The sequence below is a fragment of the Megalops cyprinoides genome, chromosome 17 (assembly GCF_013368585.1).
Source record: "Megalops cyprinoides isolate fMegCyp1 chromosome 17, fMegCyp1.pri, whole genome shotgun sequence".
NCBI lineage: Eukaryota > Metazoa > Chordata > Actinopteri > Elopiformes > Megalopidae > Megalops > Megalops cyprinoides.
This window is the reverse complement of record NC_050599.1, coordinates 21,616,941-21,635,837: the sequence shown is the minus strand read 5'-3', so window position 1 is coordinate 21,635,837 and position 18,897 is coordinate 21,616,941. Positions and strand designations below refer to the sequence as shown.

General features: G+C 45.5%; 1 protein-coding gene across 2 annotated transcripts in view; it reads right to left on the bottom strand.

The window, feature by feature from the left end:
* Positions 1 to 29: 29 nt before the first annotated feature.
* Positions 30 to 18,897, bottom strand: part of cnstb (consortin, connexin sorting protein b) — a 36,445-nt gene continuing 17,577 nt past the window's right edge. For both annotated transcript variants that reach the window (XM_036549780.1, XM_036549779.1), the window contains exons 5-12: positions 16,585 to 16,615; positions 15,074 to 15,160; positions 13,654 to 13,768; positions 12,648 to 12,669; positions 12,457 to 12,553; positions 7,756 to 8,516; positions 2,568 to 2,709; positions 30 to 2,405 (exon numbers count right to left, since the gene is read on the bottom strand). In XM_036549780.1, the coding sequence (XP_036405673.1) occupies positions 2,197 to 2,405; positions 2,568 to 2,709; positions 7,756 to 8,516; positions 12,457 to 12,553; positions 12,648 to 12,669; positions 13,654 to 13,768; positions 15,074 to 15,160; positions 16,585 to 16,615 (1,464 nt within the window). In that variant the 3' untranslated portion in view covers positions 30 to 2,196. The remainder of the gene's footprint in view (positions 2,406 to 2,567; positions 2,710 to 7,755; positions 8,517 to 12,456; positions 12,554 to 12,647; positions 12,670 to 13,653; positions 13,769 to 15,073; positions 15,161 to 16,584; positions 16,616 to 18,897) is intronic.

Sequence of the window (18,897 nt, the reverse complement as noted above, 5' to 3'; positions counted from 1 at the left end):
ACAACCATCCCATTTATAGTTCCTTGCAGATTTTACAACTTAAGAAAACATAACACATTAAAATGAGGTGACATAACATTTGTCAGTAAATGAGATACACAGTACAGCTAAATAGTTTAAAAAGGAAAACCATAAGGTTGACGGCACCTGCAAGTGGTACACATAAAACCATAAGGCCGACAGTACCTTGAAGTGGTACACATTTTAGACAACACGATTTGTCTTTAAAATGAAAATGCAAATGACGTTCAGGGCTCCTATAGACATTTTTTTCACGTCAAAAATAACTACTGGGTTCATAAAAGTGTTTTATCAGATAGCTTTTCATTTCTTTCTTTGCTGAAGGCAAACTTCAATAATATAAAATTCTGCAAAGCAGATTTCACAGGAGAGCATGTTCTAACAGAACACATCATCAGGTATGAACTCATTTTAAGCAAGTTAGAAAAAAATCTTATGCAGATGTAGTTGAAAATATGCTAACAGGATGGTCATACTACTCTTGCACGGTAGTTCTATTGTTCCTTGTACTACCTAATGTATTACGAAAAATAATAATACAAAATGAGTTCTTTACATGTTTTGAAGTTAGTGCATTGGTGACTGTTCATCATTTGCCATTTTTATTTCTGTTTACTATATCGGCGTTGTAACTGGTGCATTTTTACTTTAATCATCTTTCAGAGTAATGAGAATAACCTAGCCTAACCTAGCCTAAGCAAGTGAAATGGAAAGTAACCTGAGAAAAATTGCACATGTATGATGAAATAAAATCCTAGAATACAGTAACGACATCAAGTTCAAACAGTACAAGAGAAAAAAAAAACATGCACATAATTTTCAATTTAATAAAAATGTCCCGTTTGCATTTTGCTCTTTTCCCACCACAATACACAAAATAAATATTGCCAACATAATGAGCAAGTGTGTCACCTGAGCCAGCCAGAGGACACAGGAAAATAAAAATGAGAAACACAGCTATAAATCTCCCTCTGGCTTGTTTGCCCTCTACATGACCTCCTGCAATACTATATAACTGTTCCTCTTCTGAAAAGAGGTTATACCTATAGACTTCTGCTGCCCCAATAACACTAACCATTACAATAAAGGTCTTGTATTTTATGGATAATCAAGTGGAGAGTACCCTGAATGAAAAAAAAAGTATAAAACTGACATCAGTGCATTTTCTATAGAGCCAAGTCACCACTGGTAAGAGATTAAACCAAAATAAAATACAAAAATAGCAACACATTAAAAATTGAACATATTCACCAATCAGGGGAGAATTTGACAACAGTAATTGTAACAACATTAAAGGTAAAAGTAATTGATTTGTAAATCTGACGAGCATGCTTGTGCATTTAGTATCCTCTGACAAATACATATTCGGCATCACCCACCAAAATCAATCTTTTTTTCCTGAATAGTTCCAGAAACAATCAAACGTATTGCTTTCCTGTCCCTGCGGTACAAAGCGATGCTACGTTTAGCTTAGCCTATATTTAACTTCCCCGATCAATAATGCCTTTCCTTTGCAATGATTACCCTCCTCAAAAAAAGGAAAGCAAAAACAGTAAAGTAAAAGACATCTCATCCCATACAAATTCATTATTAAAAAGTTAAGACTTCTTTCCAAAATTGCAGCATTTGGAATTATGTATTTTTGCCATTTTGTCTTTTTTTTTTTTTGGTGTTCGCCTTCAGCGCTAACGGCAGTAGTCAGAGGGGAATTTAAAATGGCGGCACCGGTGTTCTTGCCTGATCTAGTGATCGTCATCAGCAGCTGTCTGCAGAACCTGGCAGCTCCACGGTCTCATGGACCGCTGGTCTCTGTCAGCCATCCGGAGGGAGAGAGAGACGGCCTCCCGGCGCAATAAAACCCACTTCTTTTCCCAGAGGCACCCTCTACGGCGACTCCCTGTGTTACATCCTGTCTGGCACTTGGCGAGCAGCTTGAAGGTAGGAGATTTAAGACAGACCTTGGCCCAGTGGCTCCATGTGTTGGTGGGCGGATATTACAGCCAGGGTTGAATTACGCAGTGTTTCTGCCAAAGTGGCACACAGGGCATCTGTCATCCCAGGGCAGAGGGCCGGCGTCGCGGGAACAGGAGGGTGGCGAGGGGATCCGATCGAAGCGAGGACCCCCCCCCAGGGGTCGGTCTCCCCCTCCCTCCCGCGGGCCCCCGACGCGAGCCGCTACGAGCCGGGGGGGAACCAGTGTCTGAGCCCCTCCACCCCGCGCCGCACGTGGCCCAGGTAGAAGTCCACGTTCTGGGAGAATTCGGTGCACACGCTGGACTCGGCGTCCGCCAGGCTGCAGTAAAGCGCGGTCCCGCCCACGCTGATCACCACGGTTACCAGGCACAGCAGCAGGAGGATGAGGCAGGAGTCTCCGCTCACCTCGTCTGGGCATGGAGACAGACACACACGCACTCAACATCTCTCGTTCACCGAGCTGTTTGGTATCAAGGACATGATAGCAATGATTAACTGACAAAGGCAAACACCAATGCTGCCACTGACAGCAGAATAACTACGATCATAGCTTAGTAAGGCCGGGGTCTTACCTTGGTCCAGGCCATCATCCGGCTCCTTGAAGCGGACTTTGCGTTTGGAAACTCGTTTCGGGGGGTCAGGTTGAGGGGAGGTGTCCTCCTCCAGAGAAGTCCTCCTCTTTAGGATGGAGACCAGGCCCTCAGCTGGAGTGATCTGCACACAGGTAAACACAGGTGAGGGAGTGGAGCCAGAGGTGTAGGCTGTGCATGAGAGACAGGATTGGAGCCAACACTACAGAGACTTTAAGAACTAATGCAATACCTTCTCATAACCCAATGAAGAATGAACTGTTAGGCACTCACTGTAGGTTTGCTTACAGCACAGGTGTTTCTTTCATGTCCCTTTAAGAGTTTCCGTGTACATGTACGTAACACATGTATGTAGTGCGACGAATTAAAAACTGAACTGCAATCACATCTTTCCACCTCATGGTGTCAGTGTATGAAGGCTTTGGTGCAGCACTGTGCTGCTATTAACTCGCTGCCTGTTGACTCACTGTCAACAATTACGTATGCAAACACACAGACAGTAAAAACGTCCCTGTAGCAGTCAGTACCAATAGTTTTGGGGTTTTTCCATTGCTGTAGATGCAAAGTTAACATGCCAAATGAATGCATGAAAATACTCAGCTGAGTCATAAGCTGTCCATGAAAATGAGTCCAACGTCACAGTGATGTAAAATGTAAACAACAAATCACCCTCTCGTTCCGTATCCGCAGATAAGCTGCACATTTATCACCGTTTTTTTTTTTTTTTTTTTGGTAAACAAGAAAGAAATGAATGTTTGAGAGAAGTGGCTTCCCATAATGCATTGGGGCTGGATGGACAAAAAAAAAAAAAAACAAAGCGGGGGAGTCACTGAGCTGCTGACCTCACAATGCATTTGACAAGGTGACATCACCTTAACGTGAATGGGTGACTACAGGCCAGGTCACAGAAAGCTCACACTCCCCAGAAAGCCTCCCTGATCCACACATCCGTAAGGCTTAGATCAATCGATCAGTGTAAGACCTTAAACTGACTGGCGCGGCGCTTCAGTGCAGACAGCAATGCAGGTTTTACACTGCTCAAAGAGGGTAGTGCGAACATCTCTCTTGTCAGGAGCAGCGGAGATGCACTTAAAATCCACACTGCTTATTTTAAACTGGGCACACACAGGGAGGGCCACAGAAAGCACTGCAAACATATCTATAGCTTTAACTTCACAGGCATCCTGTCTGTTTGGGAACTACACAATAGAGGGCACAGAGCCAGGTGTCTGACTGAGTGACAGCTGCCCTTTGAACAGTGATGAACCATCTACTGTGCCCAAAGTCCAGGCTCTGTGGTGTGGGCTCCCTCTGCACGCACATCTCACACTAACTTGATCAAACTGGCAGAGAGGCCTACACCTACAACCAATGAATTACTAACATTACAAACTAACATTCCACGCGTGATAATATGTCCTTGGAACGTCACACAAGTGCCTCATGCTCTTCCTCCAAGTCCTGAAGTTAATCACATACACAGAAAATAAACGGGCACAAGTCAAAACATACTATGAACCTTTTCACCCTCTAGAGGTAAAATGTTGTCACTGCCATTACATGGGTGGGGAGCTGGGTGGATCCAGTGAGTGAGAAAGGGACACAACCCTTCCTATTGTTGCCCCAGTCACAGACAATAACCCAAACAGGGCTTTATATCTCAACTACAGTCATTTGAAAGGGTTACTGTTTGACTTACCCTCTGTGTGTTCGTTGGCTCTTTAGCTGAACATCAGCATTCCTGTTACATTCTTGTATGAACTCCACGGGGGCAATAAAGAGAGTGTGTATGTGTATTTAACCATGATTAGAAACAGCGATTCCAAACGCAATCACTCTAAATGAGTCATTGCACAGACTGCATTACGTCAACTACAGTCCCCTCAAACCAAAACAACAACCAGGTGTCTTCAGACTGCATTCCAAAAGCAAATGCTTTTATTTGAGCCTAATCGCTTAGGATGTCAACAAGAAAATCTAAGGGCTTTTCTGTCAAGTATAAACATATGCCTCAATGGCTTTTTTTCCAGAGAAGGGGAAATACCAAACCAACTGGCTTTAAGTTCTTGACGTTGGGCTGCTAGGCGGGGGCCTCCTTTTATCCCCAAGGGTTTTGGGAGGGGCTTTTTGAGGTATTTTTCATCGACACCATACAGCTGGGATATAGCAAGTCCTCACTGACACCCCTGGCCACCTTCCACAAACATTGCTGAAATTACCCCATATTTGGAGCCTCCCTAATTGGAAACAAATGTGGACAGCTCACCAATTACCAAATTATTTCATCCGAAAACGGCATCACTTCAATTTGGCCGGGACATCTCCCTTGGACCCGGCGAGGGGACATTGACACAATCTACTGTGAAATCAATTAAAACGTTTCATCCATGCATGGAGCCACAGTCAGCCGAGAGATGGATTTTACTCACATTATTTATGGGTAGAAAAACATTTCACAAAGAATGCAGAAAACCAACAAATATTAGGTTTGGTTTATTCCTGGAATCTTGAGACCCAAAACACTGGAGACAAGACAAGTAAAAAAATGCAGGCATAGCCAATGAGGTAGATCAAGAGCTTGCACAATATGTGGTTTACTATTATATACTATATATTATATTTAAATACATATCCATAACATCTCCTATTCTATAACATAATTTAAACTCTGTCTGGAAGCCACTGATTGGCTACCTGTAGCTGTGCGATGAGTCATTTTTACCGGAAACAACATTCACTAATAAAATTCAGTGAAATGCTTGCCAATTTTTCAGTCCACCAGGAATTACTCAGGTCTTGCCAATGAAAGATCTATAAAATGACAAGAACATCTCTGCAAGTGAGAAAATACATAAATATGTGGTTTCCACCGTGCCAACCTCAAATGCATCTCTTTTAAACCGCAGTAATTTCCCCCTCTGGGATCCAAATCCTACAACCCTCCAATCCCCAGAGGTATTGCTGTGTCACGTCTGTTTTCCTCATTCTCATTGGTTCCTTGGTAAACCTGACTCCACTCCGGTGAAGTTAATTTTTCAATAATCCTCGTGATTCATGCCCACTCTCAGTGTGGACTCATCATCACACATGATATTCTCAGGCAGTCTAAATAAGTCATGAGTGGACCCTTGCTTTGATACTGTAAACAGACAGCACAACCACACAGGCAGCACACAGGCGCACACGCACTCTCTGACGCAATCAAACAGCAAACACGCAGAATAAAACAGCCTAACACCCGAGGGGCAGCCCACGGGGTTGTATCCTCTCTGCGGTGTGTGCCTGTTATTCAGCCCCAGATCTGGCTTCCTTTGCAGAGAAGCCGTAATCACTGCATTTACACAGGAGGTTTGGATCTCACGGCCCCCATCACCACAAACATCCTAACATCCTATTAAGTCAACAGAATTCGATCAGTCAAGGAGCAAGCTTCTGATAAGATAGCGTTTAGCAGGCCCGTGCCTCTGACCTGGATGCACACAACCTGCGGCTCCCATCATGCACCTGGTTTGTGGGAGATCTGTACTGAAGTCTGTGTACAGTATCTGGCTGAACAAACGCCTCCATCCAGCCTCCATTACTGCTCTTCGGCTGAAGACAAACAGACCCTGTGTGCTGTGTAAAAAGGCTCACAACTGGAGCCACGGAAAGCAACAGGCTTTGCAAAGAAGTCCCTGAAAGGAGTTAAAATCGGAGCACTGATTAGTTTTGTGCACGCTGTGCACAAACCCTGTCTCACGCGTGTGCACATGCAAAAAAAAACACATACAGTGGTTCCTCGCGCACATTCCCAATTTTTAAGTCATGGGATCATTGCAATCTTGCTCTCATCTTCCCTCCAAAGCTGATGTGATTTAACTGTGTCTCTTTTGGCTGGGGTAAAGAACTCCTCTCGCCTTTGCACACCCTGTTTACGCATCCCCCAAGGGAGTGTGTTCAGAGTTAATAAATCAGCTCTGTGTCTGCTTTACTGGGTAAATATGACAGGCGTCTAGACTTTTGTTTGCTTGTTTTCACACAGGTCACCATGAAGGAACCATATACTTACTGTACATTAGCAAGATGCACGTAACATGGTATCCATGTCTCATGCATAAGCCTTTAATGCATAATGCCTTCGGTGTCTTTTGTGCGTACCACATATTCCAAACGTTATTAAATGGGTTCAGCAAGTTTATTTTGTCTAAAGCTTCTGAAATATTTAGAGTATTCTCTTATATCAAGCAGTAATGTGGTCCTTCCAACTCAAAATAAAGTTTATAAGAAATGCTTTTTAGCTGAGGAGAAAATGTACAAGTGCTGTAGACTGACAGTGTTAGGAGGCTATGGAGGACGTGTCTGAAGCACTCCTTTAGACTGGTGTAATACAAGGGTTAACCAGTCAGCAAAGCCAGACAAATCACATAATTACAACATGTGACAGTTCCCCTCCTTCCTGGGAACGTGAACAGACAGACATGCCAGGGCTGAAGTTGCTGGTATCGCTCTCTGTCTCTGCAAGAGGCTTCTGTTGACTTGTTGCGTGAATGGCCCAGAAACCAGTCCACTAATGCGGCACACCACCGGCTTAGAATGTGGTTGTTAATTTAAATAGCATAGAGGATTCCTTTTTTAGTGAGGGAAAAACAATATTTCAAATTTCCTTTTTAAAAAATAATCCTATACCATGATTGGACACATCACTAGTGTTCTGAGAACTTCTAAGCTTTGCTTCCTTCCCTGCATATTCTGATCTATGAGTGTCACGACTGTCTGAAGAATCAAAGGTGGGATAATTGAAGCCTGTGTGTGGCTTTGCAGCGTGTTGTACTTTTGTCATCATGAGACAGAAGTTAATATACAACCAAGACAAGCTACTACATTAGACAGTGAATCAAAGGGCAATATAATTTCAGGTTCAGATTATCAAATACAGTGAGCTAGACTGTTTACATAAAGGACTAAAGCAGAGAAAAAAAAGCACCTATTTATTCCAACAAAAACAACACACATCACCAGATAAGGACCACTGAGAACAAACTATCCTCTCACTGTGGCAGGACTAGGTAAGTCTGATCCAAACACAAATTCAATCTCTGTGGGCCATGCCTCCATGTGGGAGTTTCTGCTCTGCTTCTTTTTGCTAAGTATGTGAAGGAAAATATAGAGCTAACAGAACTGCTGTTCTTACCTCCTCCACCTGTATGCGCTTGGCCAGGTCATCAAGAGAGTCCTGTCCCACACCTGCCACCTTCCCCATCTCTTCCTCCTCCTCCTCCTCCTCCTCCAGCTCGCACTCCAGGACGTCCCCATCAATGACCTCATCTTCCTCCTCCTCTTCCTCCTCCTCTCCTTCTTCTCCCTCTCCCTCTCCGGGCTCTAGCTCCTCTGGCTCCGGCTGACTCATCTCCCCGGCCGGAAGAGGACCACGCTCTGACTCTGCTCTGTCCCTGTCCCCGGCAGAACCCCCGTCCCCCTCCTCCCGCCCCGGCCGTGTCGTCGGTTCCTCTCCGGGGCCGCCCAGTTCCGTCCCCCCGCCTCCCCCCAGGGCACCGCGCGCAGCGGCAGGCTGAAGCTCAGAGAGAGGCTCAGCGGGATCCGCCCTCCCCTCCCCAGCCCGCTGCACGGCTGCGTCCATCAGCGGCTCCCTGGGGAAGCCCTCTGGCTCTGCACCAGAGCGAGGCTCCACTACTGCTGCTGTTGCCGCTGCAGAGTGCAGACCCTTTCCGTCCCCGCCTACGCGGCCACACTTATCAGTCACAGATGGAGTGGGCGTGTCCCGGAGCCGGGGGGAGGGCTCAGCGGGGAGCGCCGCCTCCCCCTGGTGGCCATGCCCGGTACTGTCCTTCTCCTCTGTCCTTCCTGGTGTGTCGTCAGGGGGGCTGAGAGTGCCGTCCATGTCCGGAGGCTGATTCAGTGATGCTGTCAGCGCCGGTGATTCAGCGACGCTATCTGCGAAACAGAGGGGCACTGTTACCAGAGACGTCTCCCCTTTACTCTTCTCAAATCATGAGCTGCACACAGCACCCTCACCTCTCTCTCACCCCCACAAACCCTCATTTTCAGTTTTCATTGATCAGAACGGACCACAGTGAAGGGACTTAACGAGATTAGAGAGAAAGGACAATGGGTGATGACACAGCTCACTCAGTCCTTTAATTATTAACGACCTTCAATTCATTCCACGTCCCTCTCAGCCACACAAACCTCTTCCTGTCACGTTTTCCCAGGTCTCTGTGGCGTCACTGACTCTGAGATACATACAGACACCCTTTGAATCAGAGGCAAAATGAGCAGTTATGTCCACACCCCTCGACTGCGTTACAAAACAGTACAATGCTTATTTATTATTTAAAAGAGACTGATTTTTGAAAAGTCACACAGAATTACTCCCTTCAGTCCCCTAGAAGAGAAAACACCTGTGTTCAGTATCGACATAGCAGAAACACTGGATTTCCCTGATTTTTCTGCTCTGGCACTCAAACAGACAATTCCCATCTACTAAATCTCTGATTTTGAACTACGCACATGCGATCAATTCAAGAGCTTACCGCCGTGCACACTCTCTGTGCAGGAAAGCGATACGATTCCAGCTTTGCAGTGTTAACACTGTTAATATATAACAGTGTGAATCACGCCACGCTTTTGAAAAATCGCTTCTGGCATCGGCTTACACCAGAGACCGCCACCTTTTTTCACACCCGAAACAGACACTTGCGCATTTTGTAGCGGATCAAAATGCCATGCAAACAGATCGCGTTATTCATGGTTATGGGCATAATTTCTGGCCTGTCGCTTGACATGTGACCGTATCGGCAACTGCGCGACAGCCCAGGGTTCCTTCAGAAGGCATGATTTATGGGTAATCTTTTAGCTCAAGGCCATCCAGGGCCAGGACAAACTAGAATGAGCTTAGTGCTTTCTGGTTTACAGTCACCTTTTGGAAAGATGCCAGCTCAGATTAGGACTCAGGGGTAATTTCACTTACCGTCTGACGAGGGACTTCAGCAAAGTGTTCCACTTCAGAGGAGTTACAGAAACCAGACTTTCATCTTGCTTTCTAACCCCTGCGTGAGCACTCCACTGGGAAACAAAGCAGGTCCTTTTCAAAGTCGTAACCAGGTAACAGCAATATAAGTGGATAACACAGAGAGACCGTGCGTATGAATTTAGAACTCTGGTTTATGAACTGTTCCTTTGCCGCTGAGGCAGTAACTGGGACCGAGACCAATTTCCCTGTTCAAAACAGAGCTCCCCTCCCACCTCTCCCTGTCTATCTCTCTATGTGGGCTGAGGAGAAGAAATGAATGGATGGATGTTAGCGTCTTTATGAAAAGGGGGGGGTCCAGTGCACACAGACCTTCTTCGAGATCTTTCATTCAATATTCCGCTCTCGGCTCCCCAGGCTTGGCTTACACTGGAGCAGGGATCTCAGAGAGCAGCCTGCATCAGCGGTGGCCAGTGAACCACCGTGCAAACAGAGGAGGCACAGAACATAACTTTATTCGGTAAATCTCCTCAAACTGTTCTCATACAGATTAATAAGCACACCAAACAATAAGGATCACCATCAGCACCTTGATAATTAAATTTGCTTTTTGTTATATTGATTTCTTTTTATTTTTTTTTCCATTTTTGTTGTGATGATTTCTGTATCTCGAAAAAAGGTTTTAAGTTCAGCTGATTACATACTAAAAGGCAATATTATGCTTACACTTATACTAATGAATTAGCATACTCCAATCACTGTTATGCTTGAAATAATGCAGGTGCGTGGTCCTTGCTGAAATCAGCGAGTTTGTTATCATAAAACACACTCAGTATTATTTTTGGTTTAAAGATAAGTCCTCTCCTTCGCTAGCGTGGGCTCGCTAGCGTGCACAGACAGATGGTCATTCCGTGGGGACGGGAGGTGCCGGGGGTGTCACGCTGAGATTGCGAGAGTGACACTGGCATAAATAACATCCCCCCCGGCACAAATCAGCCACACAGCCTAGGGAGCAGACCGGCCTCGTCAACGGAACGCAACCCTGCTCTCTCCAGGGTTTGGGTTTGGGATGGAGGGCTGCACAGGCCGTCATTTCGTGTTTTTGTGGATGTCTGTCTGAAGGAGGACTGCATAGAACTATGTAGAAAAGCACCAAGGACTCTTTAACAGCAAAGTATGAAATAAAGTGAGAAAACTCATCCACCTGTCACTCAGGCCATCCCAACCTGGTCAGAGAAGCTGCTGCTGATTACCTCATCAAATGAACATTGCTCCTGATTGTTAAAGCTTTAAAGAAATGGAAAAACCGCTGGACTGTGGCTTTTCAGATCAAGAGTGGTGTGGCTCTGCTCTACAACAAATGTTCCAAAGGCGTGGCAGTTCCAAAGGGTCCTCGGCAAACGTGCCAATTTTTCATTGTCATCAGGAAATCATTTGAAACAATCAACCAAATCCCTTGTTTTCAGCTACTCCTCCTCAACTACACAAACAGTATGTAGTTTATTTTTACAAATTCTCTAATACTCTATTATAATGGTTTAAATATATGGAAAAATGTTTAGAAATTTTTCTGAATCCTACAGCTAAACCAAAAACAAACCTACACTTCTGGCCCAGTCTAGCTATCCAAATGTTTCTGGAACAGCAGTACCATTCTAACACTTTATTTATGTTTAATGCAGACTTTAATGTATAATATAATTACAGTGGAGGTAGACAGAAACCAGCTCTGAGTGGCCTTGGACTACTTGAGTTTGGAGATCCCTCATAAGCATTGTGTGGTGTTGTAAGGCAAGACATGGTACAGCGAGGCAGTGCGTTTTTCTCCTCAGAACCGAGCTCACACTTGTGTTACGATCGCACATACTTTATGTTGACAGTGTCTACATATATAACTGTCACAAACAGAACAAACAACAACAAAACAAACACGCTTTCACTCACCAGCTATGCATGAGAAAGACTCTCTGTCCTGGTAGTTTAACAACGAATGGAGCGGAAACGTAGTGTGCTAACGTTGTGTGTGTGTTCATTTATCTGCTCTCCGTTAGGTTTTAACGCCCTGTGTACCCACGAGACAAAGACTGAGGTAAAGACACTCAGTGCATGATGAAAGAGTGGACCCATTGCCTCCTCTATCTGATGTTGCCACCTGGCTCAAGGTACAGATAAGTGGAATGCTTGACAACTATGTTCACTGTAAATGACATCACCTCCCCCACTTAACCTTTTTCACATTTCTTCCAGGAAGGCACCCTTTTTCTTGTGGATGCCATTATACCCAAAAGCAAAAGAGAAGGAGGCCACTAATATAAAGACACAGAGAGAAGCTCAGAGTCATCCGTCAGTCTCTCAGTCTGAGAGAGTCAACTTTGGGAGCAATGTCATAATTAATAAATGCTTAGAAACTGGCATGTTAAAAAAACAAAAACAATACAGTATAAACCCATATGTAATCAATAAATCAATAACTGGCTAGGGAATTTTAGTAGGTGCCTGGAACACAAGGAACAGGAACAAAAATGAGTAATTTTGTTCAGAATTAACTGTTGGGGGAAGAAAAAAGTTCCTCCTCCCTACTGCCTCCTATAAAGCAGCTGAGCTCACGTAACCCAGGAACACAATGTAAAGGAACAGCACATGGCTATAATACCTCACACAGCTACAACTAAACCTCTCCAGTGGGGCTGCAGCCATAGTCAACACAATCGATTCAGCTATTGGAACTCTTATAACAGACGCATCAAAATCGTTGTGAGAACACCAATGCTAATGAAAGTGCATATTGAGCTAACATTGAACCATATGTAATGACCTGCTCTTCCAATCTGCTTCCTGAGGGCCCCCTGCTGGGCGTCGGGGGCTACCTGCCCCTCTGAGCGGGCGTGATGAAAGAACACTCACCTGCACTGTGCGGAAGCAGCGTGGCGTCCCGTCTCTCCCCGCCGCCCGCCCTCCTCGAAAGCAGGCAGTTCTTCAGGCCTCTGTCCACGGCCGCACACTGCAGAGAGGCACACGACGGCACGTGAAACACCTCTCTGAGATAGACGCACCCCCAGACTGCGGTAAATATGGGCCCCGAATTAGTCTCCTACCTTTTCCACACTGAGGGAGGATCTGTGAAAGAGGAAGAGAGAAAGAGGGACAGAGAGAGAGAGAGAGAGAGAGAGAGAGAAGGGGTCAGTTTGGCTCGTGGCTGGAGAGGCAGGATTCCAGGTTTTCCGACCAGAAAACGGTGTTCAGAGGCGAGGCTCGTGGGTCAGGTCTCCCCGCTCTCTGGGAATCTAATATTAGCGCGGCGCACTTACCGGGCTGAAACCCTAGCGCTTGTCTCAAATTGCTCAAAGTGCAGCAACGGGCCATGTGTTTAAGCCATGTCCGCCCCTTGCGCAAGTCACATGATCGGCTGGGGGGGAGAGCGGCCCCCACACCGCGGCCGTGAGGGAGGGCTCAGGTGTGTTATCGAGGGAGCGGGCCTGGGGTTGAGGCCACGAGTACAGGCCCTCATTAAGGAAAGTGTCAGCACAGTCAAAACATGTATTCATCACTTCTGGGGAAGAAAACACCCCCAAGGAGGCAAAGTATACATTCTGGAACTCATTTACAAGATGGTTTTTTTTTTTAGGAGCAGTCTCAATAAAAGAAAATTCCTGAGTCTAACAGCACAATTCACAACCCTTTTGAATTTACAACCCTCTATTATACAGAGATTCATGAGTCACAGGGCCAAATTGCTTTTACAGTTACATTTAGAAAAATTCACGTCAACAAAGTTTAGATCAGGATGGTGCTAAACAGAACAGCACAGAGTTATGAAGGGACATTACACTGTGGTTTCAAACCAGTTAACAGTGAATGCTAAAGGAAAAGTAAATACAGCTGAATGCAATGTATGCATGTAACAAACCTTGCTTATCAGTTATCCACGCATTCACTGTAAACTACATTGAAACAACACTGTAATAACTCTTCACAACAGAGGGCTACTATGTTTGGCACCGTCCTGTTCGAAACTGCACTGCCCGGTTCCGTCCCATCCCCAACCGTTCCTAAAAGCACCGCAAAGCACCCCGGATTCACAGGAAACCCCCCTCCTCTCACCTCTGGTGCGTCCTGCAGATGTGGTTCAGTGCGTCCAGGTTCTCCGTCCCCCGGTCAGCGCGGGCCCTCCCCTTGGAGTTCCGGTCCTGGCGGACGGCGGCCTTCCATCGGGACTCTGAAAGCCACGGCGGCAGCGTTACGACGCAGGACCGTGCGCGCTCTGCGGCGGGGCCTCTCTGCCTCTCGCCCCCGCAGGCTCCCTTAAACGTGCATCACAACAGTCACGACCCGCCCGGCCGACGCGCACCGGTCGCGAGGGCCAGCGGTTCCGGCTGAGTCCTCAGCGCGGAACGCCGTGACCGTCACAGTCATTCCGCAGCAAGCATTTGCACTGCGGCGCTCACTGGCAATGTCCGATCATCGCTTCTGTCAGACATCTCAGGGCCCGGCAACGAGCCGGCTGTGACCCACTACTGAGCGCCACCTAGGGGCTGAGAGCTCTTGTGCTGTGGCACTTTATCACCTCTTCTCATGCAAAAGAGCGCCAGAGGGGACTTTAAAGGAAGAGGGGGCAGCCTGCGTCTCCTTTCGCTGTCAGAGGCTGTCGTCACCTGTAACCGTATCCCCTGGTTAGGTGCAGACTCCGCAGACTGGGAGTGGGGGTGCAGCAATGCTGCGATACTCAGCTGCACGGGCACATGCTGTCCTGCTCTGTACTCCACTCACTAGCACAGAGCAATGCAACTTCACCACTCACCGGCACAGCACAGTGCAATTTCAACATCCACGTGCACAGCGCAGAGCAGCTTGACCTTTCACTGGCACAGAGCAGGGAAACTTCAACATTCACTGGCACAGCACAGGGCAACTTGATCTTTCACTGGCACAGATCATATGTGCATGTGCATAGTTAGCACACACTCAATTTCATCACATTTCCACTATCCATACAACCCAATGATCCCCCCCCTCCCGACTTTGTTGACACACTGTGCACCCTGGTAGGCAAACCACTGTGTACTGCCATTACAATGAACATTAATGCCCTGTTTCCCAATGCTGGGACTGAGGGAGCACTGTGTGAGCTGGCTTTATTATTATGTGGCCCTTAGCATCAGGACATCTGCGTTAATGAAGCTGAAATGGTTGTTGAATTAATAGTTCAAGGCCTAAAGCTATACTGACATGTCACCCACACATGCACTGCTTTCACAAAGGACTAACAGCATGTACCTTTCCAGTGATGCCATTGCCTGATCAGAATTCAGCTAATCAGCCAATCAAACCTGACTTATTAAGAGCTCATTTATAATGATATATACAGTGAGCTCACATGGACAGAGTTGGGAAACACTGCTTTAGAATATCAAAACCTCAACCACATGTTCATGTAGATATAATACCTAATGTTAGACGTACTTCTCTCTGAGTCAATCTCTTCTGCCTCTGTGTGAAAATTCATCTGAGTAGATGCACTTACCCCAGTGCTCCTGCAGGGCGGCGAGGTTGGACAGCAGTCTCTCATGATACAGTCTCTCCAGCTGGATAAAGTGAACCGCCCATTCATCTGAGGGAGGCCCATGTTAAAGAAAGGAACGCGGGGACAGGTGGCATGTTTCTCATCCACCTTTCACTAACATCAAATCACTACCCAGTTTCCACAGAGCCTCTCTGAAAAGAGAGCCGCAGTCTTGAGCAGTTTTTGTATAAATCATCATTAAACCCTCGATAACACATTAACAGCTGACAGAATTCTGCAGCAGTGGAGTCCAAAAATTGCTAGTAACGGCTGCTATCTAGTGCAGAAAAAAGTAAAAAAAAAAAAAAGAAAATTACATAATCACGAAGGCTTATAGGCTTGATCAAGAGGGTGGGTCAGAATGTTAAGTTAATTTCCCTCCAGACACACTGAAAGTAACAGACCATGAGGGTGTGTGTACTTTGACCACTATCTGAAAGCATTAGGTGACTTGCCTCAATCTGTCAATATTTACCAAAGCCATTAAAACATAAATCTATGGGCAACCAAGAAAATTACCCCTAAAAACAAGCAAAACAGGAATAAAACAAATACGTTGGAATTCCCCAAAAAGCAAAAGATTAACACTCCAGAATTATAGGTCCTGTACTCTTCTTAGAAGACGTGAATCTTAGTTCCCCTTTTTAGAAAGAACAGACAGATAAAGAACATTGCATACTTAAATATATATAATGGCTACTCTTTTTCTTCAAATCATTTCAAAATGAGACAAAAAAATTGATTGAACTAGACAACTTGACTCTTGCCTGACTTCAAGAATAAGGCAGTTACCATGGTAGCCCAGCAAAAAAGTCAACTCTGGGAGAAAGCGAAAGGCCAGAGGAAACTATGTCAAAAGGCACGCCCACACAGAACTCAGGCCTTTAACAAGGTAAACACAGAGCAAGCATGAACATTAAGCATGAGCTCTCATAGCAAAAACCATAGTGAAACCAGTGAAACGGACACTTACCTAATGTCTAACACATTATTCTCTCACTTCTGTTCAAAGGCGTTGGACTGTCTCACTGTTAGCGCCGTGCTTGGTAGCGGCTTGGCACTCTGAAAGGACTTTACCCACGAGCCTCCTCTCCAGATTAGAGGCAATCATTCCTCTATTCACTACCCAATCTCCTGAGTAGCAGATACTTGAAATATTTCTATCAGCAATACACATACATTGTGGGAGTGTTTGTGGGTTTGGGCATGTGCATTCGCATGAATCTGTATCTGCGCATTAATAAAAGATGAGATGGACACCCACCATCTTCACCCACAAATCTTCCTGACCCTCCCCACAGCAAGGCACAGAACTGTAAACCCACAGTATTGCTGAAATAAGCTCTGCAAAGCTTCCCCTTCAAAAGAGGATCGTCGAGTGTGCCTGTTCCTTTCCACCAGCAATGCAGCGGTGTACAGATGATGTCACCGACATAATACAATGACAGCGGTGAAGTCACAGCAAAAGATACAATCTTCCTCCAGGAAGTATGCCTCAGCAATCTGAAAAAGACAAAAGACAGTTCCAGTCACATTTTGTCATTTAGCAGAAGCTCTCATCCAGAGCAACATAAACGTAAGAGTATAAAGTTAAAATAAAAAATAAGACTAAATCCATTTTCAGTTTAATTCTACCAATGGGTTTAGCACACAACATCAAAAACTAAAATGCACACAGTGTATATTACAGCACACGATGTGCTCAGATGTGCTTCAGATAATATTCAGTATCTTAATGTACAGCAGCTTCACCTACAGCTTCAGGAGGGTCTGTTGCAGGATCAGTGTCAGTGTCAATCCTCTAACCGCAGTATATCCACACAGAACAGGGAAACAGGCTTGCTCTTCAGCTTAAGTAGGAGGCTCCCGGACCGTCAAGCTCTGTGCGCGCTTTGTTATCCACAGCCATAGATTTCCATAAATATGAAGAGGCTGAATGGAGCCGGCTGTGTATAAGTGCGTCTGCGAGAGGGAGGGTGCACCGCAGGGCCCCCGGCGGGAGGGACCTTATGAAATCCACTCTGTGTCTATGAGCGACGGGCAGCTTCACAACGTTACAATCGACCGGAGGGGTGAGTCAGCACCAGACAGGCTCATGTCTCCCTTCCGCTTTCCAGGCCTGCTGTCTCTCCCCTGGCAGCGGGATTTTGGTAGCAAGCTTCTCTGGCACCGAGGAAGAGACGGGCAGGAATCGGACAAACCGTCCACCATGTTCCTCTCACCCTAACCCTCCAACCTTCCACGCTTCACTTTTAAAAGTGCAGTCTGCTGAATGCAGCATCCTGCTGAGCTTTGTAATGTGCATTATTTCTGATAACGAGTCTTTGACGTGCGTCCCACCCTGCGAAGCAGCACTTCTGTAAAAGTAGCCATTAGCATCCATTATGGAGTTGTGCTAATGTTAAGATTGCTCCCCGGCACATATTTCACCAACGTTGCTGCTCAGTTATGGACTTTGCCCCCAACCCAACCCCTTGCTGGTAATTTTGGTTCCCAGGCAGTATTTTCAAAGCATTTGCTTTTTACATATCTGAGAAATATATCCTGTTTTCAGTTTTGATTCTGTTTTGAGCCTCAAGCTCAATATAATAAATGTATTGTAGGATATTGCAAAATCTCATAAGGAATTTCTTGGAATTACTCTGGACAGTATAATGTAAACAGGCATAGATGTAAACAGTCCAAAGCAGCTCTTGCTGGGAAGAAATCAAGAGGACACTTACATATGAAACAACACTGAGTAAGGCATTTTTACACATTTTGTACCTTTTCCAGTGATGCAAAATTTTGCTTGTTCATACCATATACAAAAAAACATAAAGCAAGTAGATCATTTTTATTTATGTGCATGAAAGGAATATAAATTTAATTTCAGTGGTAGACTCCTATTTCTAAGGAGACAACCAATACTGATATAAGACTGTGCATAGGTGTTTGTGTATCCATTGCTCACGGTAATGGAGTCAATGTGTCAGACGCAGTCCTGTGTTTGTCTCATTACATTCTCATACGTGTCAGGTATTATTGCGTCAAAGATGTACTTTGGCTTAAGCGGTTAAAGCATTTGTGTGAATCCAACATCCTCCACAACAAAGTATGGTTTCACATCCACTAACATCATCATGCTAATCGCTGCAGGAGTCATTTTGATGTAAAAGCTCACCTCCTTTTTCTCACAGCAAAGCCCAGCATTGTTGTCTGAGTCTCATTTCCTCTCTGTTACTGAGAGCTCTCTCATGGGGTAAGTGAAAGCATTAGGACTGGTGTAGATCACATTAATGGGCTGTCTGCAAGTAGTACAAACACTATAGAACAAGCCTCCCTGGGCTAGAGCCTTAATAACAGTGATGTGTACCGGTTCTGTTCTTTACCACTGTGACACACCTCTGTGCTGAGTAAGGTAGAGGATGCTTTAGTAGATTCACTCAGTTTTAATGAGTAAACTATAGATGCTGACTTGTTTCAGATACTTTTCTCCAGTCTCCAAACAAGAGAATTCACTGAAAATAACCACTTGACCTGTCATCACATTTTGCAACACATAGGCCCACTAAACAAGCATCAGGGCAGAGACCTGGCATCTGGTTCAGCTCATCAAATCCCAAATATGTGGCTGAATCCTAAGCTATCTAAAAAGGTTGCTATAGAACCAAATCTGATGCAATATGCCGGGTTCAGTGCATATAAAACTGATGTAATAACCATGGGTTCTTCCAAAAAACAGAGCAACATTAGCAACATTACCATAGCCCTTGAGAGAAAGTGCCCCCTGCTGGTTATGGTGC